The following is a 24260-nucleotide window of genomic DNA, read 5'->3' as shown; positions in this document are numbered from 1 at the left end:
CCGTTTAAATTTACATTTAAATTCAAATTGCGAATACATTTCAATTAGAATTAAACACCCACACTGGCGCACAGGAATTGTAAACAAATAAGTTTCTATTAGCGGGAGAAAGGGTGTCATGCCTGATCAAAATCGTACCAGATCGAACTCGTTATCGTTATCCAAGTAAAACATAACATAGCCAGCCAGCAATTGAGGCGAGGCGACAAGTGTACAAAAACGAAAGATATAATCGTTTCCATTATTAATTGGCGCACTTTTTGCCTTTGTGACTCGGGCCCGAGTTACTTAAAAAGTAATAAAGGGTGAGCCAAATGGAAATATTTACACATCACGCAAGCGAAACTGGCCAAGAACCAGCAATTAAACTTTTGTGTTTTGCTTACAGCGCATTTCACTTGGCTCTGCTTGTCACCCGGCCAATTAACCATCGCGATCGAGGGATCTGCAAAGGAGTTGGATATTACCGGATATTTTCCAGCCTTCTATGGAGCTTTAGTACTTCTGAAGAATCGGAATGAATCCTCGCATATGAATCAGAGCGTTGCAATTTCCAGAAATTAATTGGCTTCAATTTATGTGACAGTTTGGCAAACATTTATTCGCGATTTTCAATCCCACATTAATTGTTTCCTCCTTAAGCAAATTTTACTATCATATCGTATAAATATCTTAATCTACTAATCTTTTAAATAAAAAATTATCTAATATTACCTAATATTATTTATGGTATTATTCAATTGCCTTACATCTCATTTTAAAGTAAGTTGTTCATTCTAGGCCCAGATGAAAATAAGTTGCCTATATCTGAGCACTCCACACGACCATTGGCTGCCGATCGAGTTTCCCTCTCCGTGGAGATCGGCGATATCATATCCGGCGTCGCTTCGCCTGCTCTTAGTTCGATTCCCGCTCTTTCGGCGCTTTTCAAGACCCCGAAGAGATCTCGATTGGTTGGTGGGGTTCCCGAAGCTGATGCTGGGAGCCCGAGATCTGAGATCCGAGATCTGAGATCTGTGATTTGCCTGCGCCGCCTTGGGTGCTGTATAAAATAGCGTAACGGCCGCTTGCAAAACTCATTCATTTAAAAATTGTCAATACGTTCGAACAGCGATCGCAGAGCTGGAAAAACAAGGAAACTCATAGTGCTCAAAGTGAAGAATACAGAAAACACAGAAAGGACCCGGCTCGAGGGACCAATCAAATCAGTGATATACGTTTGTTTTGTGACTAAATAAGAAAACACGTTAATGAAATACAGAAACAATCGTGGCACAATATTGCAAATCCAGTTCAGAACATTTCTAAGATACAGTGCAGCAAACCTAATTCCATTTGAGAGCTAAACGCATACGACAACCGAAGGATAACGAATTTGACGAATTGGAAAATTACTAACCAAGGTGAGCAGTAAATCAGTTTTTCAGTGAAGGCGCCAAAATATGCAGTTAAGTTATCTTGAAGTTTTTCACTGATAAGTGACATACACAAGACAGTTTAATTGATAGTTGGGAAATATCTCAGCCCAGAACGGTAAAAAGTATTACCTAAAATAAATGCATTACAATTACCCATGACTAACTAGAGCAAAAAGGTTGTCAGGGCAAAAACGAATTGTAAAATGCATTTGTCAAACGAGCTAATAAAGCTGAAAGTATTTATTCACATTCCCAAAAGCATTTAAATATTGTCGCTTGTTACTTCACTCTGCTTTTGTGCGAGCTAATCGCATTCGGTAAGTAATGTTTGCAGCTGTCGTGACTGTGGAAAATCGCCCTGATTGCGATTGGTATCTTCTGCCAACAGGCTGCAGCACAGATCTTGTCAAGCGCTTCATTTTGTTTAAATTAATTATTATAAAATAGAAGCCAGTTTCCCCCTCCCCCACACGAGATAAAAAAGCCCAGGAAAGCAAAATAAAACGCGCATATCAATTGGGTACGAAGACTTGTTGATGATGCCATTTAATGGAAGCGAAGGGCTTTTGGAATGGGCTGGGCGAAAGTCCACCAATTAAGCCAGACGCCCGTCCGCAACCAGAACCCACAATTCAAAAGGCCACCGAGAAAAACGGGTTTCAACAAAAGTATAAAAAAGTAACTAGCCAATAAACAATAAATATAGTTTCTTAATTTGTAAGCCCAAACAAAATATATGATACAATACTCTCATTTAACTATACTTCATTTATAATGAGCTAGTTGCCAATAGCTTTATTTAGCTATAAGAACATACAATTCCTTACTGGTATTTTCTCTCTGTGCAGCTGGCCATCTTGACCATCGCTCTCTTCTGGTTGGGCTTTTTACTCTTAGTTTCCGGCCTTGCCTTCGGCGACTTGGAAGCTGCTCTTCGAAGATTCGCCGAGCGATGGCGAATTTCTGGCCAAAACCGGCGCAATCCGGCGCAATCCGGCTCAGTCCAATGGCCACCGATCTAAACCAGTTGAATTCGCTTAAATCTCGATTGGCGCGCTCACACTCCCCATTTTCGCTGAAACATTGTAGCCGTAGCCCTATCTATTCGCCATTCAGGCCATATGTGTACATATATGTGTCCCCATGGCGCACAGGAGCAGCTTTTCTCAAATGGTTTGATTGGCCGGAAAATTGGGAGAAGGCAGAGAGGCGGGCGGAGGTGGGAGGAGGCGGGAGGAGGTGGAAAGGGTGGAAGGAGGAGGAGGTGGAGGAGGAGGAGGAGGCGCCATGGCTTCTGGTCTCATCAAGAATAATTGCCTAGTGTTTGGGATCAATTGAATGGGAAGTGATTGCCATCGTTGATCAGTTGCAGAATGTGTGCTTTATGATTTAACAATTAAGAAGAGACAGAGAGGCATGTGTAATAAATTCAAGTTACTCAAAGATAAGGCTTTCGTAATGAATTCAAATACTGGACAATTAAAACGACAAGTAATTGCATAAATCAGCTACGAAATGGAAATGTACTACGGGCTTACAGAACTAAGAAACTGCTGAAATATTTAATGGGCATCCTAGAATTTGCGTGGAATAACACCAAATATCTTACCAAATTCCTTAGCACATTTAAGGTATGCGATTTCTTTTGGCCAGAAATAACCAGTTTGAATAAATCAACGACCAGTTTGAGCCAGCTTTCTGCTGGGCTTGCTCTTCGCCCATCCACTTGTAACTTCAAAAGAGCCATAACTCTGGATCTGGAATCTCAAAATCCGAAATTCGAAAAAGAAATATCACCCGAAAAAAAAGCGTTGCCTTGACTGCCGCCCCATGAAGAAAACATATTAATCATAAAGCAATTACGCGCAAATGGAATTGTTTGTATAAGGAAATAATGTATTTGTACTTGAACATGAGACGCTGGCCAATGGTCGATGGCCTCCCTCCTCCGGATTCAGAGATCCAGATCCAGAGATCCACATCCAGATCGTTCGGTTAATTAATTAATGGGCCCCAAGATGACACCAAATGTGACACCCACGGTGCGGTGTGGGCTTTGTAATGCCGCCTCGTTGCAATTCTCTTCGCGAACCTTGATCTTGCCAGTGATCCAAGTCTAAGTCGTTTCCGATCTGATCTCGTTTCAGTTTGCACACACGTCGCCGCGTGGAAAGTTGGCTGGAGAAAGTGATCTGCCCGAAATCGCCATCCTTCGATCCCCATCCCTCGTCCTTGCTCGTGATCCAGGATGTTCGCCACCCAGGACACCATTCTGAAGCTGCTGACCCTGTGCGCCCTGGCACATTCTATAACCGCACTGGCCCTGCAGGAACGGTCTCCGATTCCGGGAGGATCTGCTTCCTTGGACTCCAGCCACAAGTACTTGATTGTGCGGGGAGAGGCGTCCAGTGGATCCCAGGAGCATGAGGAGTTCGATAATGCCGCCACCCTGCTCCTGAGATCCTTTAAGAAGCAACAGATTCCCGCACCCGGCGACCTCGAGGAGTGCAGTGCGCCTAGTCACAAGGCCACCTTCTCGGGATACGACTACGTGATCCTGCTGGGCATGCTGGTCATCTCGCTGGGCATCGGCATCTTCTACGGATTCTTCCAGAAGGGCGGCAGCTCCTCCAACGAGTTCCTGCTGGGCTCCGAGATGAGCATCTTCCCGGTGACGCTCAGTCTCACGACCAGTTTCATCACGGCCATCGAACTGCTGGGCAATCCCTCCGAGATGTACTTCCAGGGAACCCAGTTTGTGCTCATCGTCATCCCCATGGTGCTGGTCATTCCGGTGGCGGTGAAGATCTTCTATCCCATTTACTTCAAAATGGAGCTCACTAGCTGCTATGAATACCTGGGCATTCGGTTTGGCAAGGAGATCAGGATTCTGGGTGCAGTGCTCTATGTCATTCAGGTGAGTTCTAGGATTCCACTTGCGAAGGAAGGTGATTTACATAAAGTCCTCCTCCAGATGTGCTTCTACACGGCTGTGGCAGTTCTGGCCCCGGCTATTGCTCTGTCCAAGGCCACGGGACTGGACACCAAAATAGCTGTGGTCCTGATCTATGTGGTCTGCGTTTTCTACTCCTCGCAGGGAGGCATGAAGGCTGTGGTCATTGCGGATTCCTTCCAGGTGAGTTCGGTGATAAGACTACTCACCAATATGGGTTAACTTACATATAATAATCCTTTCAGGCTGCTGTCCTGGCTGTATCCTTGGTGCTGATCGTGGGCTTGGGCTGCTTCTACAGTGGCAATCCCATCCAGGTCTTTCAGACTGCTTCCGAGCACAATCGCCTGGAGTTCTTCAAGTGAGTAATCCCCTAAGAATCCAAGGACCTTAGTAAACTGTTTAATCCCACAGCATGGATCCCGATCCCACAACTCGTCACACCGTCTGGTCGGTGGTCATTGGCGGCTTTTTCTACTGGACCTCGCTGTTCTGCACCAACCAGGCCTCCGTGCAGAAGTGCATGTCCTTGAAGTCCTTGAGGCTGGCCAAGATCGCACTGGGCTTTGCCATCATTGGTTTGATTGTAGTCTTCCTGTTGAACTTCTACACGGGACACATGGTCTTCACCCACTACGCGGACTGCGATCCTTTGACTGCGGGTCGCATTTCGGCCACGGACCAGTTGTTGCCCTACTATGTGATTAATACCTACGAGCACATCAGCTCCGTGGCGGGAATCTTTGTGGCTGGCATCTTCGCAGCCAGTTTGGGGTGAGCTCTTTACCTCCAGGAGAGCTTCAGGATGTCTTATTCAAAGCGATTCCCTCTCCCAACAGAACTGTGGCCTCTGCCTTGAACTCCCTGTCCGCTGTGACCTGCGAGGATCTGCTGGTCAATGGCATGAACATCAAAATCTCCCCCGAGAAGGGAGCCACCTACGCCAAGTGGATGTCCTTGGGCTTTGGCATCGCCTCCTTCGGCCTGGTCTTCATCGTGGAGCATCTGGGAGGAGTGCTGCAGGCCACTCTGACCCTCAATGGATTGATTGGTGGTGTCACCTTGGGTCTCTTTGTGCTGGGAATCGCCTGCAAACAGGCCAATACCAAGGGTGCCTTCTATGGCGGACTGTTGTCCCTGGCCCTGGTCATATTCGTGGGCGTGGTGGCTCAAATTGTCAGCGTGGAGCAGCCCGCACTGCCCACATCCATCGACCAATGCGATTGCCATGTGAACATAACGAACATCATTGACGGCTTGCTAACAGAACCTGTGGAAATCATTAAGGAGGGGGGATTCACGTAAGACACCTGCAAGGATCTTATTCTATAGTTAGCTAATTAATAAATTACAGATCTTGGCCCATTTTCCGACTGAGCTACATGTGGTACAGCATGATCGGCTGTCTACTCACCGTTTTCCTGGGCTGGTTCATATCCCTGGTCATTGACTTCATCCAGCGACGCAATGTGCTGAAGATCACCGGCAAGGGCATCGACAATCCCGCCGCTTCCGAGGAGATCTTCAAGAGCGACTCCCAGGTGCAGTACACCACCACGACGGTGATTGCCGATCTGCGACAGCCAACGAGGGACGAGGGCCATGTGAACCATGCCATTCGCATGGACGACGAATAGAGATCGAAGCCAAAACTCGAATTCTGGCGGGGATCGACGCTCCCCACCGACCAATTCCTTGTGTAACCTGTAACCTCCATGTACAAAGACCAGTCGCAATCTGTTAACTGTCCTAGTTTAGTCGAAAGAGTGATTTCTAGTTCGTAAGTCCAGCCGAGGTTGTTGGCTCAGTATTCTGTATACACACACTTACTAATGTTACTACGAAATGATTTTATCTTTAGTTCGTTTATGTTTAAGCCATCTAATAAAACCTATATATTCCTGATCAGCGTTGGTAGCTGAAATGTCAACTAAAGTTGCGACTAGCATGGGTATTATGATTTTCAAAGGAGTTTATTTCGTGTTGGAATTTAAATTCGAAAAAATATCATACACATATCATTAAATACAATAATTCGAATGCATCAATAAATGTACAATTAAAACATATATATACACACGACCCGCTGCAGCTCCATCTTCCCCTCCAGTCGCAAATCACGTCACGCTGATCTCCTCGTCACTGTCCGAGTTGGAGTCGTCGTAGTCGTCGTAGTAGAGCTTCATGAACTCGGAGCCACCTGGGTGCTGCTGCTGCACATGTTGCTGCTGCGCATGCTGTTGCTGCGCATGCTGTTGCTGCTGCTGCTGTTGCTGCTGCTGTTGCTGGTGATGATGATGCAGTTGCGCAGCCGCAGCGGCGGCGGCCAGCTCCACCTCCCGCATGGCACTGAAGTGCGGGGAGTGATGCAGCTGCTGCTGCAGTTGCTCGAACCGGCGCTGCTTGGCCTCCTGGATGCTGTTCTCCAGCTTGAACTTCAGATCGGCGGCCACCAGCTGCTTCTGCATCTCGGCATTGATCTTGGCCTGGAACTCGGAGGCGCTGACTGCGGGCGGCGAGGAGGCGGCGGAGGAAACGGTTGTGCCCGGCACCGGAGTGGGCGTGGCCGCTGCCGATTGATCGCCCATTTTGAGGCTGGTGAGGAGTGGAGGCGGCGAGCTGATCTGGAGGCCGTAGCCCACGGAGGGGGAGCTCCTGCTGCTGGCGGATTGCGGGGACTTGGGCGTAACAGCTGCCGTCGGCGGCTCATCCTTGGCCACCGCTCCCGGCGGGGGCGTGGCACTCCCGTTGGGCGAGAGCAGGGAGGGCGAGAGGGGCGTCAGTGGGCGATCGCACTTGGCATCGCTCAAGTCCGGATTGGGGTTGTTCTTGTTGGGCAGCGTCTGGTCGCGGGAACCGCCGCTGGCCAGGAGCTCCCGCTCCTTGGAGTTGCGCCACTTCATGCGCCGGTTTTGAAACCAAATTTTCACCTGCAAATGAAAAGTGGAAATGGGTTTTAAAAAAACCAGGCCGTAGTTTCATTGAAATGGGTAAATTGCGAGTGTCCAGTGGATGGAAAGCTGTCCGGAGCAGCAGAGCTGGGATGGCTATAGATCTGGAAGTTTTCATGGCCGACGGGGCGTATGAGTGGTGTGGGTATCAAATGCCGCTTTTGGGGAAAACAAACTTCTGCCGGCTATCCGACGGAAACTTTTCTGTGGCAAATTGAATCTCGCACAAACCCATTCACATCCCCCCACCCCACCACCCAATTGGGGCGGGTCGTGTGTGGGGGCGTGGCCATGGACCGGGCAGAAGTTTGAACTGCACTGCCAGCGCCAGACGACGGGCATATCCATAATAAATGCAAATTAGAGACATTTACCCAAAGCGGCTACAAATTGATTAGAGGCCGCACAGTGGTGCAAAAGCAATATATGCAGGCCAAGAACTTCCGATTTGGCATTACTGACAATCCTTGGATTGCCTATCCTTACCATAATCTTAGCATAATCCTAATCCGTAATCCTAATGCTACCAACTGCACAAAATATCCTTTTGAAACCCCAAGACTTGAAGTGCCCTTGCATGATCTACATTTAATATTTATTTATGTGTCCGCCTCCCACGGTGCAGGCTGCAAAGTTGGTCCAGCAAAAATGCTGTAAGTCCTGTAACTCACTTCCTGCTATCCTTCGGTGGAGGGCTTAGCGCCCTGCAGTTGACAGGCTAGCTGGGACACTTGAAGCAGATTGCAGGACTGGCCGCTCAGCATCCTTGGCCCACCGCTCCATGAGCTGTTTTTGAGTTATTGTGCAGTCCTGTCTCCCCTCCCTGCTCCCTGCTCCTTGTGAGTCTGCGACACAGCAGGACATTCGCACTTTGTAGCCAGGCCCAACAATTTGCAACATTTTATGGGAGACCCACACCCCGGCGGTAATTAGATTGTGACTTGATGTGAAATTTAAAGCAAATTGATGCGTAAAATGGGTGGGAGTCCAGGCGCAACCCCCTCAATTAGACTTAAGCTCTGGCATTTATAAATAAATAAGTAAACAACGGCTACGAAAAGCCGCTGACATGTTGAACAACCGATTAACCGCAGAGATTTCTCTGGAAACACAGAGCCCAACTCCCAACGCCCAACTCCCAGTGGCACGTGCCTGATTTTGGGCTCTTGGTTCTCGGTTTGCTGTTCCGCTTACTTCCGGTCATCGAGTTTTCCAGCGTCTGTGCGGTGGAAAGCCAGATTTTCCCATTTTCACATTTTCCGCCACCCCACAAGCAATGGAAATAATAAGCTCAGGCGGCGATAAGATTAATGATTATGGCTCCAGCCGAAAGTCAGTCGTATAATGAGGGAGAATTGGAATTTTGGGACCACTTTCGAACCACCGTCGTCATCTCGTCATCGTCTGTTTCTGATGGAAATTAATTATAAGGCGTGCAGTTTAGTGTGCCAAGGAGCGGCGTCTGGACATTTCCTTGCTTCTTCGATGAGCTAGTGGCTCCCGGTTTGCATTGCTCCCAAACCTGTTCCAGTAGTAAAAGCGACCCACCGTGAAAACAAACAGCATGCGGAAATTCCGCGATAAACAATCCGCTTCGGAAATTATAGAACTATGAACTGCACTCGATAGACCCCCAAATGAGGCGGATTTAGTTGTGTGTTTGTTGGCGTTAGTCCGGCTTGTAAACAAATATTGGCCATGTAACGAGTGCTCTACCCCTCTACACCACAAAACCCGCAATTATTGTCTAACACAAAAATATTCGCTTCATTTTTCGCCGCTCACATAATAATTAAATGTATGCAAATATTTGTGCCGGGCGACAAATACTTTAGTATTCAATTGCTGTGAATAGTAATTACCGGATTCGCATAGATTTTGGTTTGTTTGCTGCGCAATGTATGTATTTTATAGTATTAAACTGTTACGGAATAAACAAGGATAATATTGGCTTGTCATCATTTTAATAGCTATTTGATTTTGTGTGTTATTAGTATAAATTTAATAACGTTTTTAGGGTGCCACTTATATTAGTAGTTAAATAGAAAGTTGCAAACTAGAATGCAGCACAGCTTTATTTCTTGCTTCCAAATCCTACAAATTTCTCGAAAGGAATACTTGAGTTACTTCTAATCTTTATCTTCATTTTATTCTAGACCAAACTAATTCATCACCAAATAAAGTGCTGAAGCACCCATCTCATCTCGAAGTCCGGCTAAACGTTTTGCCACTTTGTTAAAGACCCAGCCTCTCAATATGATTCTCCCCCAAGGAAGTTGGGCCCATTCCATTGACAGTGAGCCAAAACGATAAGTAACATATTTTTCTGACACGCTGCCAGCATAACGCGCATAGAATTCGTTTGAAGTTTTCATAAACCACCCAGAGGAGTCGGGCGGAAAGTGAGCTACAAATTGCTCCCCTCTTGCGGACTTTTCTTTCTCCCCTCGCAATTTTTTTTTTTTTTTGCCGAAAATTGACTTTGGGCAATGAGCACAAGCTGTTGTTTTTGTGGGGGAGTCCCGAATCCCGAATCCTGAAAGCAGAATCCAGAATCCTGGCTTCGGCAACATATGTTAACTAATGAGGCTGGATGTCGGGGATGGTCCATATACATGCTGTAGTATATATATATATATCCATCCCAGTGGCAGGCTGTCAACCCATTTGGGCACTGAGGATGTCATTCGATATGCTGCGTAATAGCGTATTAAATAGTCTGCTACTATTTGCGAAAGTCATTCCGGCAGCAGTTGGCAGTGCGTTTTGGGTTACTGACCACGGTCCCCTTTTTGTGGTTATTGTTTCAGAAGCAGGCCAAGTGCTTGCCAAATACTTTGGCCTGTGGACCACGACCGTTTATTTAGCAATTTGTCAACAATTTATTTTGTAACCAAAGCTGCGAATGATGGTTTTTAATGTTCGCCAATCGTTTGCCGTGGAGGGTTGCCAAATTGCCAAATTGAAATGAAATGCGAGTTATGAGCATTTTCGCTTCTTTCATTTAGGCAGTCGAAGCATCAAATAGGATATTCTGATATTTTTCGATGCTCATTACATAAGAGTTATTAAGCAATCTTTTTATCTCAAAACGCATCTAGTTCTTGTTGATTATAAACCACTAAACGGCCCTTAAGGATTACAAGGTCCATAAACCCGAGGCAAACAGCGCAAAAGACCAACCCATATCGAGTGTTAAATACCCTCGATTCCCATTCGGGGATTATTTATTGTGCAATTTGATTTAAAGCCGCTGGCTTCTGTCGCCACCGCGAAAGAAATCGAAATCGCAAACCAAATAACCAAAAAACCAAATAAGGGCAGCAAAACGAAGCGAATGCTGCACGCGTCTGCTGTGGGAATCCCCCCGTGAATCCGGAAAAAGTACACAAAAGACAATCCAGACGAAATGGAAAATAAAAATATTTATAACGTGAAAATGCCAGGAGAGAGAGAGAGTGGGAGAGCAAGGGGTGGGGGGGAATGGGTGGAAATTCCACAGTTGATTGCCAGGCGTTGGCGGGAATTTCCTTTATTCGAGTCGAGTTGCGCGCTTCCTTTTTTCGCTCCCCCATTTTTCGACAAATCAAAAACAGACGAATTTGTTTTGGACACGACACTTAAAAAGTTGCTCTGTGCGAAAGAGAGGGCTGCCGGCCAGACACGTGTGTGCGGGGGTTGTTGAAGGATACGCACATACACATACACACACATATCTATATGAATATATATATATATTCACGATCCTGGTCCTTGAGTCCTGGCGTATTGATTTAAAAATGCAAATCGCATTTGGCCTCAAGATGTTTTCATTTCCGCCGCGTGATTTTGGCAGCCGCCTGCGGACAACTTTCCGCTTTCCCCTTTCCCGTTTTCCCGCTTTCCCTCTTTCCCACCGCCTTTGTCTTCGAGTGCCATTAATGGCAATTAAATTTATAGCCAGCGGATTATGAGGCTGGTAACTGTCACTTGCAGTTCGCCTTTGCAGGGGCGTGACTGATTGAAGGAGTGTGCCGTCAGGGATTTACTTATAGAAATTATATTGAGTTATATGTTCAATGCAGATAAGTACCTTCTGGGTGTTGAGTTTTATACGGTTTATACTTAGTTATTTGGGCAAAACTGTGTAATCTCACTTCCATTCTGTAGTCCAGATGGCTGAGTAATAACCATTCAAATGCAAGTAACCACCTATATCTGATGTCACTGTTCACAGCACTAGATAGTTCACAGATATTAGAGACCAGACCTGCCGGCTAATAATGCATTCTGGACACTGATCAATCCATTAGTTAATAACACCCAGAACGTGACTTGCATTCCAATTGGAGGGGCGCGAAAAGTGAAACCAAAACCGCCCATAAATCGCGTTGGCTGCAATAAACGCTTCGGTTTTTGGGCGCCGGCGATTTTTCGAGTGCGTTTGTAAAAATCGCAATAAACGTTGCAATGAACAACACTCGAAATGATGAATCACCTGGGCATCCTCATCAATGCAGCGTTTGCCAAAACCGCAGGGCACGCGACACTGGACAATAGCGTCCAGTCGAAGTTCTGGGCCCAGTCCACTCCACTGGCCAATTGCAGGGCAGTGCAATTTGTGCTGATATTTATGGCGGGCACTGTGCAGCAAAATGAACAACAAACGGCCGCAAAAAGTGCAGCAAAAGCAAGGATGGAGGCTCTTAAATCATGTTGCATACAACTAGGCGCAGTGCAATGCACCCACACTCAAGCAACCAGCCACAAGGACTCACTCACACACCCACACACACACTCGCTCAACCTGTGTCACTCGAGTGTGAATATCCGCACTCGTTCATCACCCACTCCACATGGGAAAACGGACCCCAGATCCACACCCAAACCACTCGTTATAAAGCCATCGTTAATGGAGCTCCCATCGCCGCCGGCTGGCCAACACTTTGTGTGTCCTTTGTCCTGTGTCCCGGTCACAATTCCCCACCCAGGATCCAGGATCCAGAGTCCCGAGTCCTGTGTCCAGCTCCAGCCACCGCAAGCTGGACACCCGCTGCGATTTGATTGCGAATTTTTCTGACATTTTTGCACATTTTTGCCGTAGCCACCGAGTTTTCTTTTGGCCTTTTTCCTCGCTGGGGTTTTTCCTGCCTTTTGTTTTACCATTCTCATAGCTCTCCATTTTCACACTTTGACAAACTGCAGTTTCCAGTGTTCGAGCCAAAGATTTATAGCTAAAGTCTAGGCAATGATCATCAAATAATAGTTGAAACTTTTAGGGGAATAAGTTTGAACCAAACGACTGAGGTAACTTCGAAAATATTAGTCAAAGTTTATCATAGCCAAGTACAAGTATATTAACAAAAACAGCTAAGACAGAGAACTTATAATAGACTGCCCATTCAAGTGCTTCATTACGAGGAAATTTACAATGCAGGCGGGTTCTCTGATCCAAATGGAACTAAGTAAACTCCATAAATTTAAAGGCAAGCCATACTCGTACAACTAAAGCAAGTCGCTGCTTAATCAATCATCTTAAAATCACCATTATTTAACGCCGTAGGTTGTGGAGCGGATTTCGCAATTTCCATCTCGCAGTAACATTTTAACAAATGAAATACTGTCGCATTCGACTGGACGATCTTTTTCCAGACGCGGACATTATAAGATCATTAGGGCGTAAGTGATCGATCGGCAAATGCATTCCCGAAAGGGGCGTGTCCTGGCCGATGAGTTGATGAATTCCTGAGTTGCCTGCAACTGGACACGCTTATTGTGCAATTATGAAATTTTTATGAATCATATGCCAGTGAAATGCTGCAAAAAGAGCAAAAAGAGCTGCACTAATTTGGCGTGACATTGTCAGTCATCAGCAGCCGCATCATCATCATCATCATCAGCAGTAGCAGCAGCAGCATTGTTTTCGTCATCAGCATTTCAGGGGATGACTTTTCGCCGTGATTGAGTTGTGATCGATTACATTGTGACACGACCAAATTGGCCACGCAAATTGCTCGCAGCCATGTGAAAGCGAAAAGGGCTCCTTTGGGCTTACAAAAATTAATTTAATTATTGCATGCCGTCGGGCTGGGAAAAAAGTGCGCAATCAATGAAAACGGGCCGCCGTCTCAGGCGACATGAATTTCTTACAGCTCGTTATAATTTCATTATACCGCCACCTCGACCTCGGTCGGCTATATATCGCCTGTATATATATGTATGTGTATATCTATCTGGGCTATGTGCCCAAGAAAGCGACTGCGCATTTCAAGGAGCACTGACCCCCCAACCATTTTCCCATTTTCCGCCTTTCTGCCATTTTCCCGTGCGCAGCCATTGCCGCCGAGCTTCCAGGGCGGAGTTTCCTCCACTTGGTCCGCTTTTTGTGTGGAGCAAAGTGGTTTTTTGGGCACTTTATACTTTGGCTATGGCTGCCGTCGCCCTTTGTTGTCTGCTTATTAAAGCTGATTCGAAAAGTTGGCAACACGAAATGTTCGCAAGCGGTTGAGTATAATTTATAATGGCATAATTCTGCGCTCATTATGCTCATTGATTTTTCGTGTTGTTTTCGAGCGCAGTTTGTTTATGGATTGCTTACACCAGATTTACTGAGTTTAGTGGGCAAAGTTTTTGCTTTGCCAAACGGGTTTTGAAATGCTAATTGAGTGCTCGTGTTGGCGGGGCAAGTTTAGCAAAATTAGGGCACATGTGTGCTGGAAAAACTCTGGCATACTAGACGCAATAAATAAGTTGGGTCACCAAAATGTGTAAGCCAAGCTGGTAATTAGATAACTTCAGAACAAAGAGCTTATAAACTGCAGCGAAAGTACTTTCGCCTATTTGCTTTCATGGAGATAAGGGAAAATATACAAAGATAATAACTAACTTAAAACATTGCGGTCTTTTAGGCGCTTTCGTAGGTGCAAAAAAGCAAAACTATACCTTTGAGTGAAATGTGAAAATATCGTTATTGCAAATATCTTAAAAGAATGATGCAATAATTTTGCAAATTGATTAATAAGAAATGCTGCAGCTGGATTTAAAAATAAATACTGAGGCTTGTATAAACACAAGAAAATCTGTTGAAATTGCTGCCCAATCATACTATTTTGCTTAAGGTGAACAAAATAAATCAAACCAAAAAAACTGTTACTAGGGGGCACCCGGATTTGAACCAGGGACCTGTCGAGCTGCAACCGAATGCTCTACCTCTGAGCTATACCCCCAGTTGAACAATGCCCCATCACTTGGGTTATATAAGTGAATTTCGGCATGACTAACCACATGATTCTTTGTTCATGGATGGCTCCATAGCATTTATAAGCATATAGCTTTGTCTCACCTGAGAGTCCTTCAGTCCCAGTCGCTCGGCCAGCTTCTTGCGATCCGGCTTGCTGATGTACTTCTGCTGCTGGAAGCGCTTCTCCAGTCCCTTCCTCTGGGAATCTGCAATGAGGGCCAGCATTAATTGAACCCGGCAACTCGGGAGTGGGTGCCCCAGCTACGCACCTGAGAAGACGGCACGTCGCATCATGCCACGGCGGGGCTTGCCACGCGTCGAGTGGGCCCAGGGGAATCCCTGGCCAGGAGGCAGGGGAAACACTTGGGCGCCAACTGCAATTGTTGCAGGGGAGAGTGGAAAAAGGAAAGAGGAAATGCATTAGACCAAAACACTTGTTAATGGGCACAGCGGGGTGCTACTGGCCACTGGCCTCTGGTTGGGGATGTGACACTTGATATATTCGGCCATTAGGGGAGCCTACACTTAAAAATTAGTTCTCAAATTTGCACAATTGAAGCTGTATCCGAAGCTAATTTTAAGTTTAATATACATATACTAAGTAATAATGTACTGTATTCTATTTTAACAATGATCTTTTAAATTTATTAAGATTAAAATCGATCAGCGTATCTTACCACTCATGTAGGGATTGCGGCAGTGCGCCAGCAGCGAGTGGAGGTGCGGGTGGTTGAGGGTGTGCGGCAGGAAGGGCGTGGGGCGGCTGGGCATGGGCTTGGCAATCACCGGCGGAGGAGGCGGTGGCGGCGGCGTCGGATGTCCATGGACACCACCACCTCCTCCTGCTCCTCCGGCGCCCAGCAATTGCTGCTGTTGCTGCTTGTCTTGCGTTAATCTTCGACTGGCGCTGCTGTCGTCATCGGGATTGGGATTCGCCAGGTCGTGCGGTCGACCATCCTGGCCAGAATTGCCATTGCCATTGCCATTGGCAGTGGCAGTCGATGCGCCGTGATTGTTGTCGCTATCACTAATTGTGCTGCCAGGTGACGACGACGAGGATGCGGTTTGCGGTTGACAACTATTGCCGGGATGTTGCTGCTGTACATGTTGCTGCTGATGCGGCGGCAGTTGATGCGTTAGAAATGCGGGATGCGGAAAGTGGGCGTGCCCCGCCCCCGGATGGTGGTGATGATGGTGATGCGGATGCTGATGTGGATGCGAGTGAGAGTGCGAGTGCTGATGTCCTGGCACTGGCAACGCCTGGTGCTGCGGGTGGGGATGCGGATGCTGCTGCTGATGGTGTTGCTGATATTGATGCGAGTGCTGCTGCATGAAGTTTTGCTGCAGATAAGGCCATATATGCTGCGGTTGCATGAATTCTGTGGAGGAGAAGTGGCGACATCATTAGCGGCGAGTGAGTCACTAAAGCGCGGCGACAGCTCAAACTGCCACTGTGCCCGAAAGTATGCTGTCCAAATGGCTTCACTTGGAAAAAACTTTAGGTAAAACCAAAAAGTAGCGCTTAATATATAGTAACTTGATGTATTATCAAAATAAGAACCAACCCCTCAACTTCACATTGATTATATGCTAATTGCTCTGTCTTCTGTGCGTAAAACCACTTTGAAGTGTCAGATTGTCAGCCTTGAAAACAATCTGCCAAAGTCGTTATCCTGCCCCGAGACTTGGCTCATTCTCAAAGAGTCGTTGAAGCGCGTTATGTGCTGTCTTGCGAATTTCCAGACAGGCGCCATAGCCCCCCTTTTACCACCCCCAACCCCCAAACACTCACTCACACACACACGCGCGCAGACAATGGGAAATGAAATCTGCTTTGAAGTGTCAGTGTGAAGTTGGCATAATTAAAGCAAACACAAACTCCGGCATAAAGGACTCTTCACGCACACACACACAGAAGCACAGGAAGACAGACAGACAGACAGAGGAGCTCGCACCTTGAGAGCAAAGTTTGGCGCCTTTGAAGGATATGCTGCATATACGTATGTATGGGCAGGATATCGGGGGATGGAATCTCGCCCTTGGATCCCTGTGTGGCTGCATTTCATTTTCTAATTAAACACCCCAAAAAGGCAGCCACCATGGCGGCTTTTCCCCATGTTCCCCATGTTGATTTGCCCCGCCTCACGCACATGCTGACAGGCTGGCAGTGGCTGCAGGATATTCAGGATATGATTTTAATTCGATTAGAGAACTGAAACAATTAACGAATTAACGCCTCTTTAGTTTCCACATTGTGTGCGCGTTCAAACTGATGCTTTTGACTCCTGTGGCCAACGGCTTTTTGCGCACCGGAGCCCCGAAAATTTCCATTTCTATATGGCATCCTTGATTGTCCTCGTTTGTGTGTAGGAGTGTAGGAGCATGTGTGTGTATGTGGCACATGTGTGCCTAATGAGCGCACAAATTAAGTTATAATTGTTCGCTTTTGTTTGTTTTGTTCGTCGGCGGTTTACCGACTTTCTCTGTATCTGCATCTGTGCTCCGAAAATGTGGCAAGTTTTTCGACTTATTGCTTTATGTGCCTGCAAAAAAGTTCATTTATGGCTTACTCTTGGGCAAAAAGCCGTTCACATTTCGAGGGGAAATGTGCTAAGTGGATTATTGATTGAAACTCAAAGGCAATTAGTTGGAATATGTGGAGAGGATTATTGGATGGAAGAAGTTAGAAACTGGGTAAAGGGATACCTAATGGTCGAATTAGTTTGGCTGGGCTATGAAGACATTAAAAGTTACTTATGGGTTATACATAGCATTAAATAAATACATGAGTAATATTAAATATATTACCTAACAATCATAATCTTAGCCACCTTTTTTGCCACGCTTTGGCCATAAAAAAGGGCAAGATTTACCCCCAAAATATCGCGAATAAATTCCCATAAAAAATAGTGATAAAATAAGGGAAATCGGAAGGTCCTGCCCACTCATTAATATGGAAAGTAAACCGCGATGCGATAATCACATGACAATTAAATCCCACAATCCCCAGAACTACAAGGGAACAATGCTAAAAAACGGCCAAGGCAGAGCTGTTACATTGACTGATGGCCAATTGGTTCCGCCTACCTTCTGCCCCCCACCCCGGAGCCTCGTCCTTTTCCATGTCCTATCTGGCATAGGGATTCCATGCAACCATTGTCATCCCCCGTCGTAAGCAGCACGCGGCAGAGGATCCTTCGCATAGAGCATAGAGCATATCCCATGCAGATCCTGGCGGAAGTGCGGATGTGAATGGGACGAACTGGTTAGGCGGCTTTGTGCTCGAGGCTTGGCTCAATAATTTAAACATGATTAGGTCTGGCTGTGTTTTTACAGCCTGCAGGATCAGCGGCGAAACGCCCCGAGGACTTAGGCCAACACACAATAAATTCGCGGCGTAAAAACTAAGGCAACTGCGAAGTACCAGGACTTTGGGCACTACCCTCCACGCGAGGAGTCTGCGGAAACTTTTGGCCAGATTTGTTATTCTTTTGGCTTTTCGTATTGCAATTGTGTTCGGTATTTTGTTTTCATTCGGCATTAGCCATGGCAAATTAATTGCCAAGCCTTTTTATGGCATTCTTTGAAGCAGCCCGCGGCGCAAACCTAATTGGAGGAAACTATCTCAGCGACTTAGGGCCACTTCAGAATTGAAAGGGGCCAAGGCAATTATAAAATATAATCATTTCGGCATAATGGGGTTCCTATTGAAAACAACTTTCAAAGAGAATGAAAGAAAGCTAATACTACTAGAAAATTATACCCAAGTCATAAGACCGCATTCCGATCTAGTATCCACTCATAGCTTACCATTTCGGACGCGGACTCCTTCCCGGGTGTCGCCGAGGATCGCGCTGACACTGAACTTGAGAATGGGCTTGCTGCTGGTATCCTTGAGGATGGTGTTGCCGCCCGTCGGCATGCTGGGCTCCTTGGGCTCCACCTTGGGCAATTTGATTGCCACGGGCTCGTCCACGTCGGCCAGCTCCTCCTCCAGCTCCTCGTCGAGATCCATGTGCGGCTCCTCGCCCTCAACACTGCCAATATCGGCGACGATCTCGTCCGCCGAGGAGGAGCCATCGTCCTCGTCCATCTCCTCGATGCTGTCCACACTCTCGGCACGGATTTCGCGGCACTTATCACACTTGTAGCCGCGCAACTTGGAGCAGCCGCAGGACTCGGTGGGCTGGTCCCCCGTATCCGTGGCATCTGTTCCCGTGCCCGTGCCCGTGCCCGTGGCCGACCGACGCGACAGGAGCATCTCGCTCAGGCTGGACTTCAGCTGGCTTTCCGTGTAGGTCTGCTGGGCGTGCAGGAGACTGTCCACGAGGAAGGCCGTAGACATAACGCGACGGAGCTGGCTGCTCTATATTTCCGTAGTCTCTATTATCCGTACTGTGTTCAGTTCTCGTCTCTACCCGCCAGTTGTCGCGTTCGCGTCGAGTGCTCAATTCGAACTGAACTCGTTGGCAGAATGTCCTGGCTGGCGCAGGACGCAGCATCCGGATGCCCAGGACTGCGATTTCGGGGTTGCTCGTCGTTGGTTGGTCCGCTCCTCCTGCCCAGTAGAAGTGTCGTCTGTGCGGCACGTGATGCTTCGTCCTTATGTACATCCTGCTCTCGCCCTCTCTCTCTCACTCTCTCTCTCTGTCTATGTCTTCCTCTCTCTGTTTCGCTCTCCCTGCGAGAGCGTGTGCGTGTGAGTGTATGTGTGTGCGTGAGTGTCCTGTTTAGCCTTTGCCTGCTCGTTATTGTTGTACGCTTTTTATTTGATTTTATTTGTGTGAAAACAATAAAAATTTAATTTTCTTGTTTTGTTGCCTTTGCCACTCGCTGCCTTGAACTGAATTTGCCTCGATCTTATTAAGTTTGGGCTGCCATTGCACAGTGCTGCACAGTGGGATAAATCGTGAAATTATTAAAAATAATATTTTAATAAGAATAAGTATGAGAATTAGAATAAATTTAATGGATAACTTGTTGTACATCGCCTATTTTATAAAGGTGAATATACCAATTGTCAACTGCACCTAGTAAGTATATAAGAAAATGTTGATTAAGCTCATATATCCTTTCTACAAATAACTTCGCAGACTAAGCATATTTATTTTGTTCTACAAATAACTTCGCTCAATAAAGTACAAAGTTTAGGGATACAGAGTCATGGAACTAAGCAGCATAAGTCGCATTGGACTTCTCCATCCATAGACTTTTGAATTTGTGCGAGCAATTTGTTGCAGGCATGTAGAAGGAAAAGGAATCCCGGCAAGCGGCCAAGGAGTCAGTAGATTAACTTTTATTATGACCGCAAATTAGTTGTCCTCGTCGCCGTTGATGACGACAATCGAGTTTATCGACAATGATGACTTATTTACTCGGCGTCGCAAGCGTGGTAAATGCGAAAATGGCTGAGCAGCGGTTATGTAAGCTTAGGAGCTAGATAAACAGCCGAATGTGGCAAGGATGTGTGTGTCCTTTTGGCCTCTATTGTGTGCGAACAGAACGGAAAAAAAGAGAGAGGGCGAGAGCAACGAGCACCGAGCAACCCTTGTGCGCCAGTGGCTGGGGTTTCCAAGGAGTCCTGCCCGCAGTAGGGGCGTGGCCTCACTCGAAGCCCATCACCGAATGCCAGCAGGAGCGGAGCTGAAAGGCGGAGAAGTGCTCTCGACAATAGGAAGAAGTACAAGGATAACAAAGACCCCAGCTCAGATTGTTTTGCGCTGCCATTTGTGGCTTTTTGCTTTCATATGGAGCACGCCTCAAAGGATTACCCCGTATCCGTGCTGCCAGGACACTTGCACGCACACTTCACCCGCTGCTCCTGCTGGCAGCGAGTACATAAAACATGCTCATATAAGCGTATAAATATGTGATAATAATGATTAAAACTTCTCATCATACCATCATCATTTATGCAAAGGATTCCGCCCGTGGCGTGTGTGTGTGTGTCTGTGTGCGCTGAAGAGTCCTTACATTTTTATTTGCCACCGACACTGAAGCTGAAGCTGAAGCTAAAGCTGATGCTGAGTATTTTCCATTTTCCACAATTTCCCCGGCTCCGCTCGGAAAATGGCTCTCTCTTAGCCGCTATCTCCATCTCTCTTTGTAGTCGCCATAATATGAGGACAATTATTTGATAAGTGGGCTGAATGTGCAGCTTCCTCCGGCTCCCCAGCTCCTCCTCGGATTTGGATTTGGATACGGATTCCATCTGGCATTGTTACGGCGATGATGCTGCTGCTGCTGCTTCTGCTTTTTGACAAATGAAAGGGGTCACCGAAACAGGCTTTTGTCGACAGCCCCCAATAATATATATACTTGCCCCCATTTTCCGGCCGGGGGGAAGGTGTTGAAGACAAACTTTTAATTGTTTTTCGGAGTGTTGCCATGGTGTGAGTTGAGTTGCGTTTTTATTTTTTTAATTTGTTTGCCGAATTGGAAATATGTAAATGATGTTGGCTCTGCAGTGGGGATTATTGTGCTGTTAACGCTTGGCTTTTTGGCCGGGCTTTGTGGGCATATTGTTTGGACTCACAACGTAATATATGATGAATGTGAGGGGATCGGATTGATTATGGAGGTACATTTGGGATTGAGAAATCAAAGAATATCTCAAATGTAATTTGGAATATTTCCTATCCTTACAAAACAGAAAAATGTATGAAAAACATATTTATGAATGGTCTTATTCGAGTCAAAAAAGATCAAAGACAACAAGGACATAGATTCCTCTCTTCACATGTATTAAACTTACCATATCTACGGAGAAATGATTGCACAGTTCATAAACAGAATCAGACTCTGAATCAAAATGATAGTACACATCAAAGCTTATTACTCACCTCCAACTGCTTCTTCCCAGCCCGAAGCATCTGACAACTAAACTCGCTTTCTTTTCGTGCTCACTCCAATCCAACCAATCTGGCAAAATACCCTTGCAGGTAAATCCAGTTGGCCAAATTCAAAGACTTCTTTCTGTCAGCGCTGCCACATGCCACTCCAGCTCGAATAAACAACTTCATGGCTCTTTGGGGCGAGTGTATGTGGAATCGAATGCCGCTGACAGTCGCATCATTATATGGATATCATTATCGTGTATCGTCTGCAGCAGCAGCAGCAGCTACAACGGGGGAAAAAAGGTAAAATGTCACAAGATGCTGCAAGATGGTTGGGGCACAAATGGGTGGTTGAGTGGTTGGTTGCTTGGGTGCTGGGTTGGTGGCATTCTGAATTCGTGGGCGGGGAGGCGTGGCCGGGCAATATAATAAAGCGCAAACATTTATACACGACACTCGATGCGAGAGACGATATAGAAAAAGCATTCCAGCCAAGTTAACTGTCGATATCAGCTGCTGCCACGACCATGTCCCCACCACGCCCACAAGACCCACGCCACCACCGCCCACCATCCATGAAATGAATGCGAATTCTGTTTGCCATCGATTTTCAGGACAACGTTTATTATTTTTATTATACGCGCCGGCAAACTAGAGAAACCGGAGCACAACTCTCGGGGTGGCTGCGAAATTATGGGCTTTTCATAACGTTAACAGTCGCATAAATACGCTCTTTGTGTCAGCCAAGTAGAAAAAATGCGATAAAAGATTATAAAGTGTGTGTTGTCGTTGGCTTTTGCTGCCCAGTGGGTTGGTTGCTCCTGCCTTCTGGCTTCTGGATACTGGATTCTGGCTTCTGGGTTCGGAGTTCGTTCTCGTTCTCGTCCTGCCGGCGACATCTGTTTCCGACATCTTTTAATAAAATTTTCATCTTTATTACAAAACGATTGTTTTATGCGCCACGCCCCCCTCGGCACTGCTACTCCCACTCCTCGAATGCCGTGGAAATCCCGAACTTCAACTTGAACTTGGACTGGACTACGGGACGACGTGTCCTGCTGGCGGAAGTCCTTCAGCGGAGTCGCGAACGGAAGTAATTAGAATGAAGCGATTTTTAGTTGCCAAGTTTTCGGCTCACATTTTTTATTTTCTTTATTTTTATTTGGCGCAGGGCGAAAAGTTTTCATAGAACTCCATGGACCTGCCGCCAAACAGTTTATGAAAATATTTTCCATTCCTCACTTTATTACTTTATTTCACTTAATTTGATTGCACACGGTGTTTTTCACCAGCACGTGAGTGTATGGAAATAATTGCCAACTTTATTGGTTAATTTATGAAATTTACACATTTAATGGTTTGCGAGTTGGTGTGGTATGTGTGTATGTGGCTTGTCGGTAGTTGTGGTTTTGTGGTGGCTCGCATATTTATTTGTGTTTGGACCTGTGGTTGCAAAGTGCCGTTCAGTTGAGTGCTTGTTAAGTGGGCCTAGTTAGGTGTGTAAATATGTGAGAAAAGCTAATTGGAACCAGCTCTTTTATAGCCAATAAAGTGCAAGTAAGTCGCTTAATTATTGGTTTTTTTATAGGGCATCAAATCGATTATATTATATGTTCTCCTATCTTTATTCAATACTCTCTTGAACCTTTATTCAAATGGTTACATTTTATTTAACCGTTATTAATTTAACCCTGTTCATGACCTCCGATGGAGTTCTCCTTCCGCATTTTTACAGGTAGAACAGAAGGAATATTTTTGCAATATTATTTTTTACAATTTTTTACAGCTGAACCTCGTTGATTTTCGATGTCCGCATGAGGGCGCCGATTAAACCAACTGGAAAATTCGCATAGCCCCTGCTCGACCATGCCCCCTTGATTTCCCCACGCCCAGCATTTCCCTGAATTGCAGCAGCAAAAAGTAAATAAACAGAGCTTTTGAAAAAAAATCAAAGAGTTGCATAATTTTCCAGGCGAGGAGAGGCGGCGCGAAGGCAATTAATATTTTTTATTGCATACAAATTGCGTAATTAGTCAAAACTAAATGACAGGACACAGGCCCAGAAATGAGAAGGACAATCACAATCATAAAATCACAAGGAGCAGAGGAGCAAAGGAGCAAAAGGGTAGCAGACAACAAATGTGTTGTTGTGATTAATAAAATTACACGAAAGGAGACGCAGACTGGCACACAAAGGATAGGCAGGATACAACGAAATTTGACAGCTCGAAACAATAACAACAGAAGCAAACCCACAGGACTCGAGGAGGGTTGAAATCCAGATCCCTAGAAAAAAGGCTCATCACTTGACGCTGCGGCCAAGGAGGAAAAATGGAAAAAGCAAAAGGACGCGCTACTACAACGTGTGAAAGCAGCCAAAGGACATTCGGCGGCTACTTGACTCGAGTCCCTCGAGGAGTCCAAGGAGCACTTTAATTAATTTTTATGTCTCGCTGAGTTATGTGACTCTCTGTGGGCACCGAAATCTGCGATTCGAGGCCCAGCCACTCGGAAGTAATTTGGGAATTTATGCGGCGTTGTAGTTGTCACACTAGATCACAGGATCGCGAGTAATTAGTCAAACAAATTTACACGAAATTTATTGAACGCAAGGAAATGGGAGGAAGGAGTGCTGGAGGGTTTTCTCAAGCTATGGGTTGATCATTACTGATCTCGAGGTATGTGTTGATCATAACTGATCTCAACAGCCTCTAAAGATTTACTTATTAATATTCCTAGTTCTCTAATCTCTAACCTTTAGACATAAATCCTGCAATAGGAATTACCTTATAACTTTCATTTCCAATTCTAATCTGATGGATCACCCTGCGAAGTCAGTCACGCCAATTGACAAGTGCCGAGTGCCCGATCTCACAACAAGTT

General features: G+C 46.1%; 2 protein-coding genes and 1 non-coding gene across 3 annotated transcripts; 1 reads left to right on the top strand and 2 right to left on the bottom strand.

Annotated features, from left to right (window-relative positions):
* Positions 1-1103: 1103 nt before the first annotated feature.
* Positions 1104-6294, top strand: LOC122616794 (sodium-coupled monocarboxylate transporter 1). Its single transcript, XM_043792356.1, has 7 exons — positions 1104-1403; positions 3566-4335; positions 4393-4554; positions 4617-4732; positions 4786-5145; positions 5211-5672; positions 5726-6294. Exons 2-7 carry the CDS (start codon positions 3667-3669, stop codon positions 6006-6008), a joined length of 2052 nt encoding a protein of 683 aa, XP_043648291.1. The 5' UTR covers positions 1104-1403; positions 3566-3666; the 3' UTR covers positions 6009-6294.
* Positions 6295-6360: 66 nt separating this feature from the next.
* On the bottom strand, positions 6361-18886 carry LOC122617620 (homeobox protein B-H2). The gene is made up of 5 exons (XM_043793545.1): positions 18352-18886; positions 15219-15920; positions 14811-14915; positions 14644-14747; positions 6361-7301 (listed from the first exon to the last, which is right to left on the bottom strand). The coding sequence occupies exons 1-5, from the start codon at positions 18884-18886 to the stop codon at positions 6489-6491; spliced, it is 2259 nt and encodes a 752-aa protein (XP_043649480.1). The 3' UTR covers positions 6361-6488.
* Positions 14456-14527, bottom strand: Trnac-gca. Its single transcript has one exon. It is a non-coding gene; the product is annotated as a tRNA-Cys (tRNA).
* Positions 18887-24260: the final 5374 nt, after the last annotated feature.

This window comes from Drosophila teissieri, chromosome 3L (assembly GCF_016746235.2).
Source record: "Drosophila teissieri strain GT53w chromosome 3L, Prin_Dtei_1.1, whole genome shotgun sequence".
Taxonomy (NCBI): Eukaryota; Metazoa; Arthropoda; class Insecta; order Diptera; family Drosophilidae; genus Drosophila; species Drosophila teissieri.
This window is presented reverse-complemented; position numbering and strand designations above follow the sequence as displayed.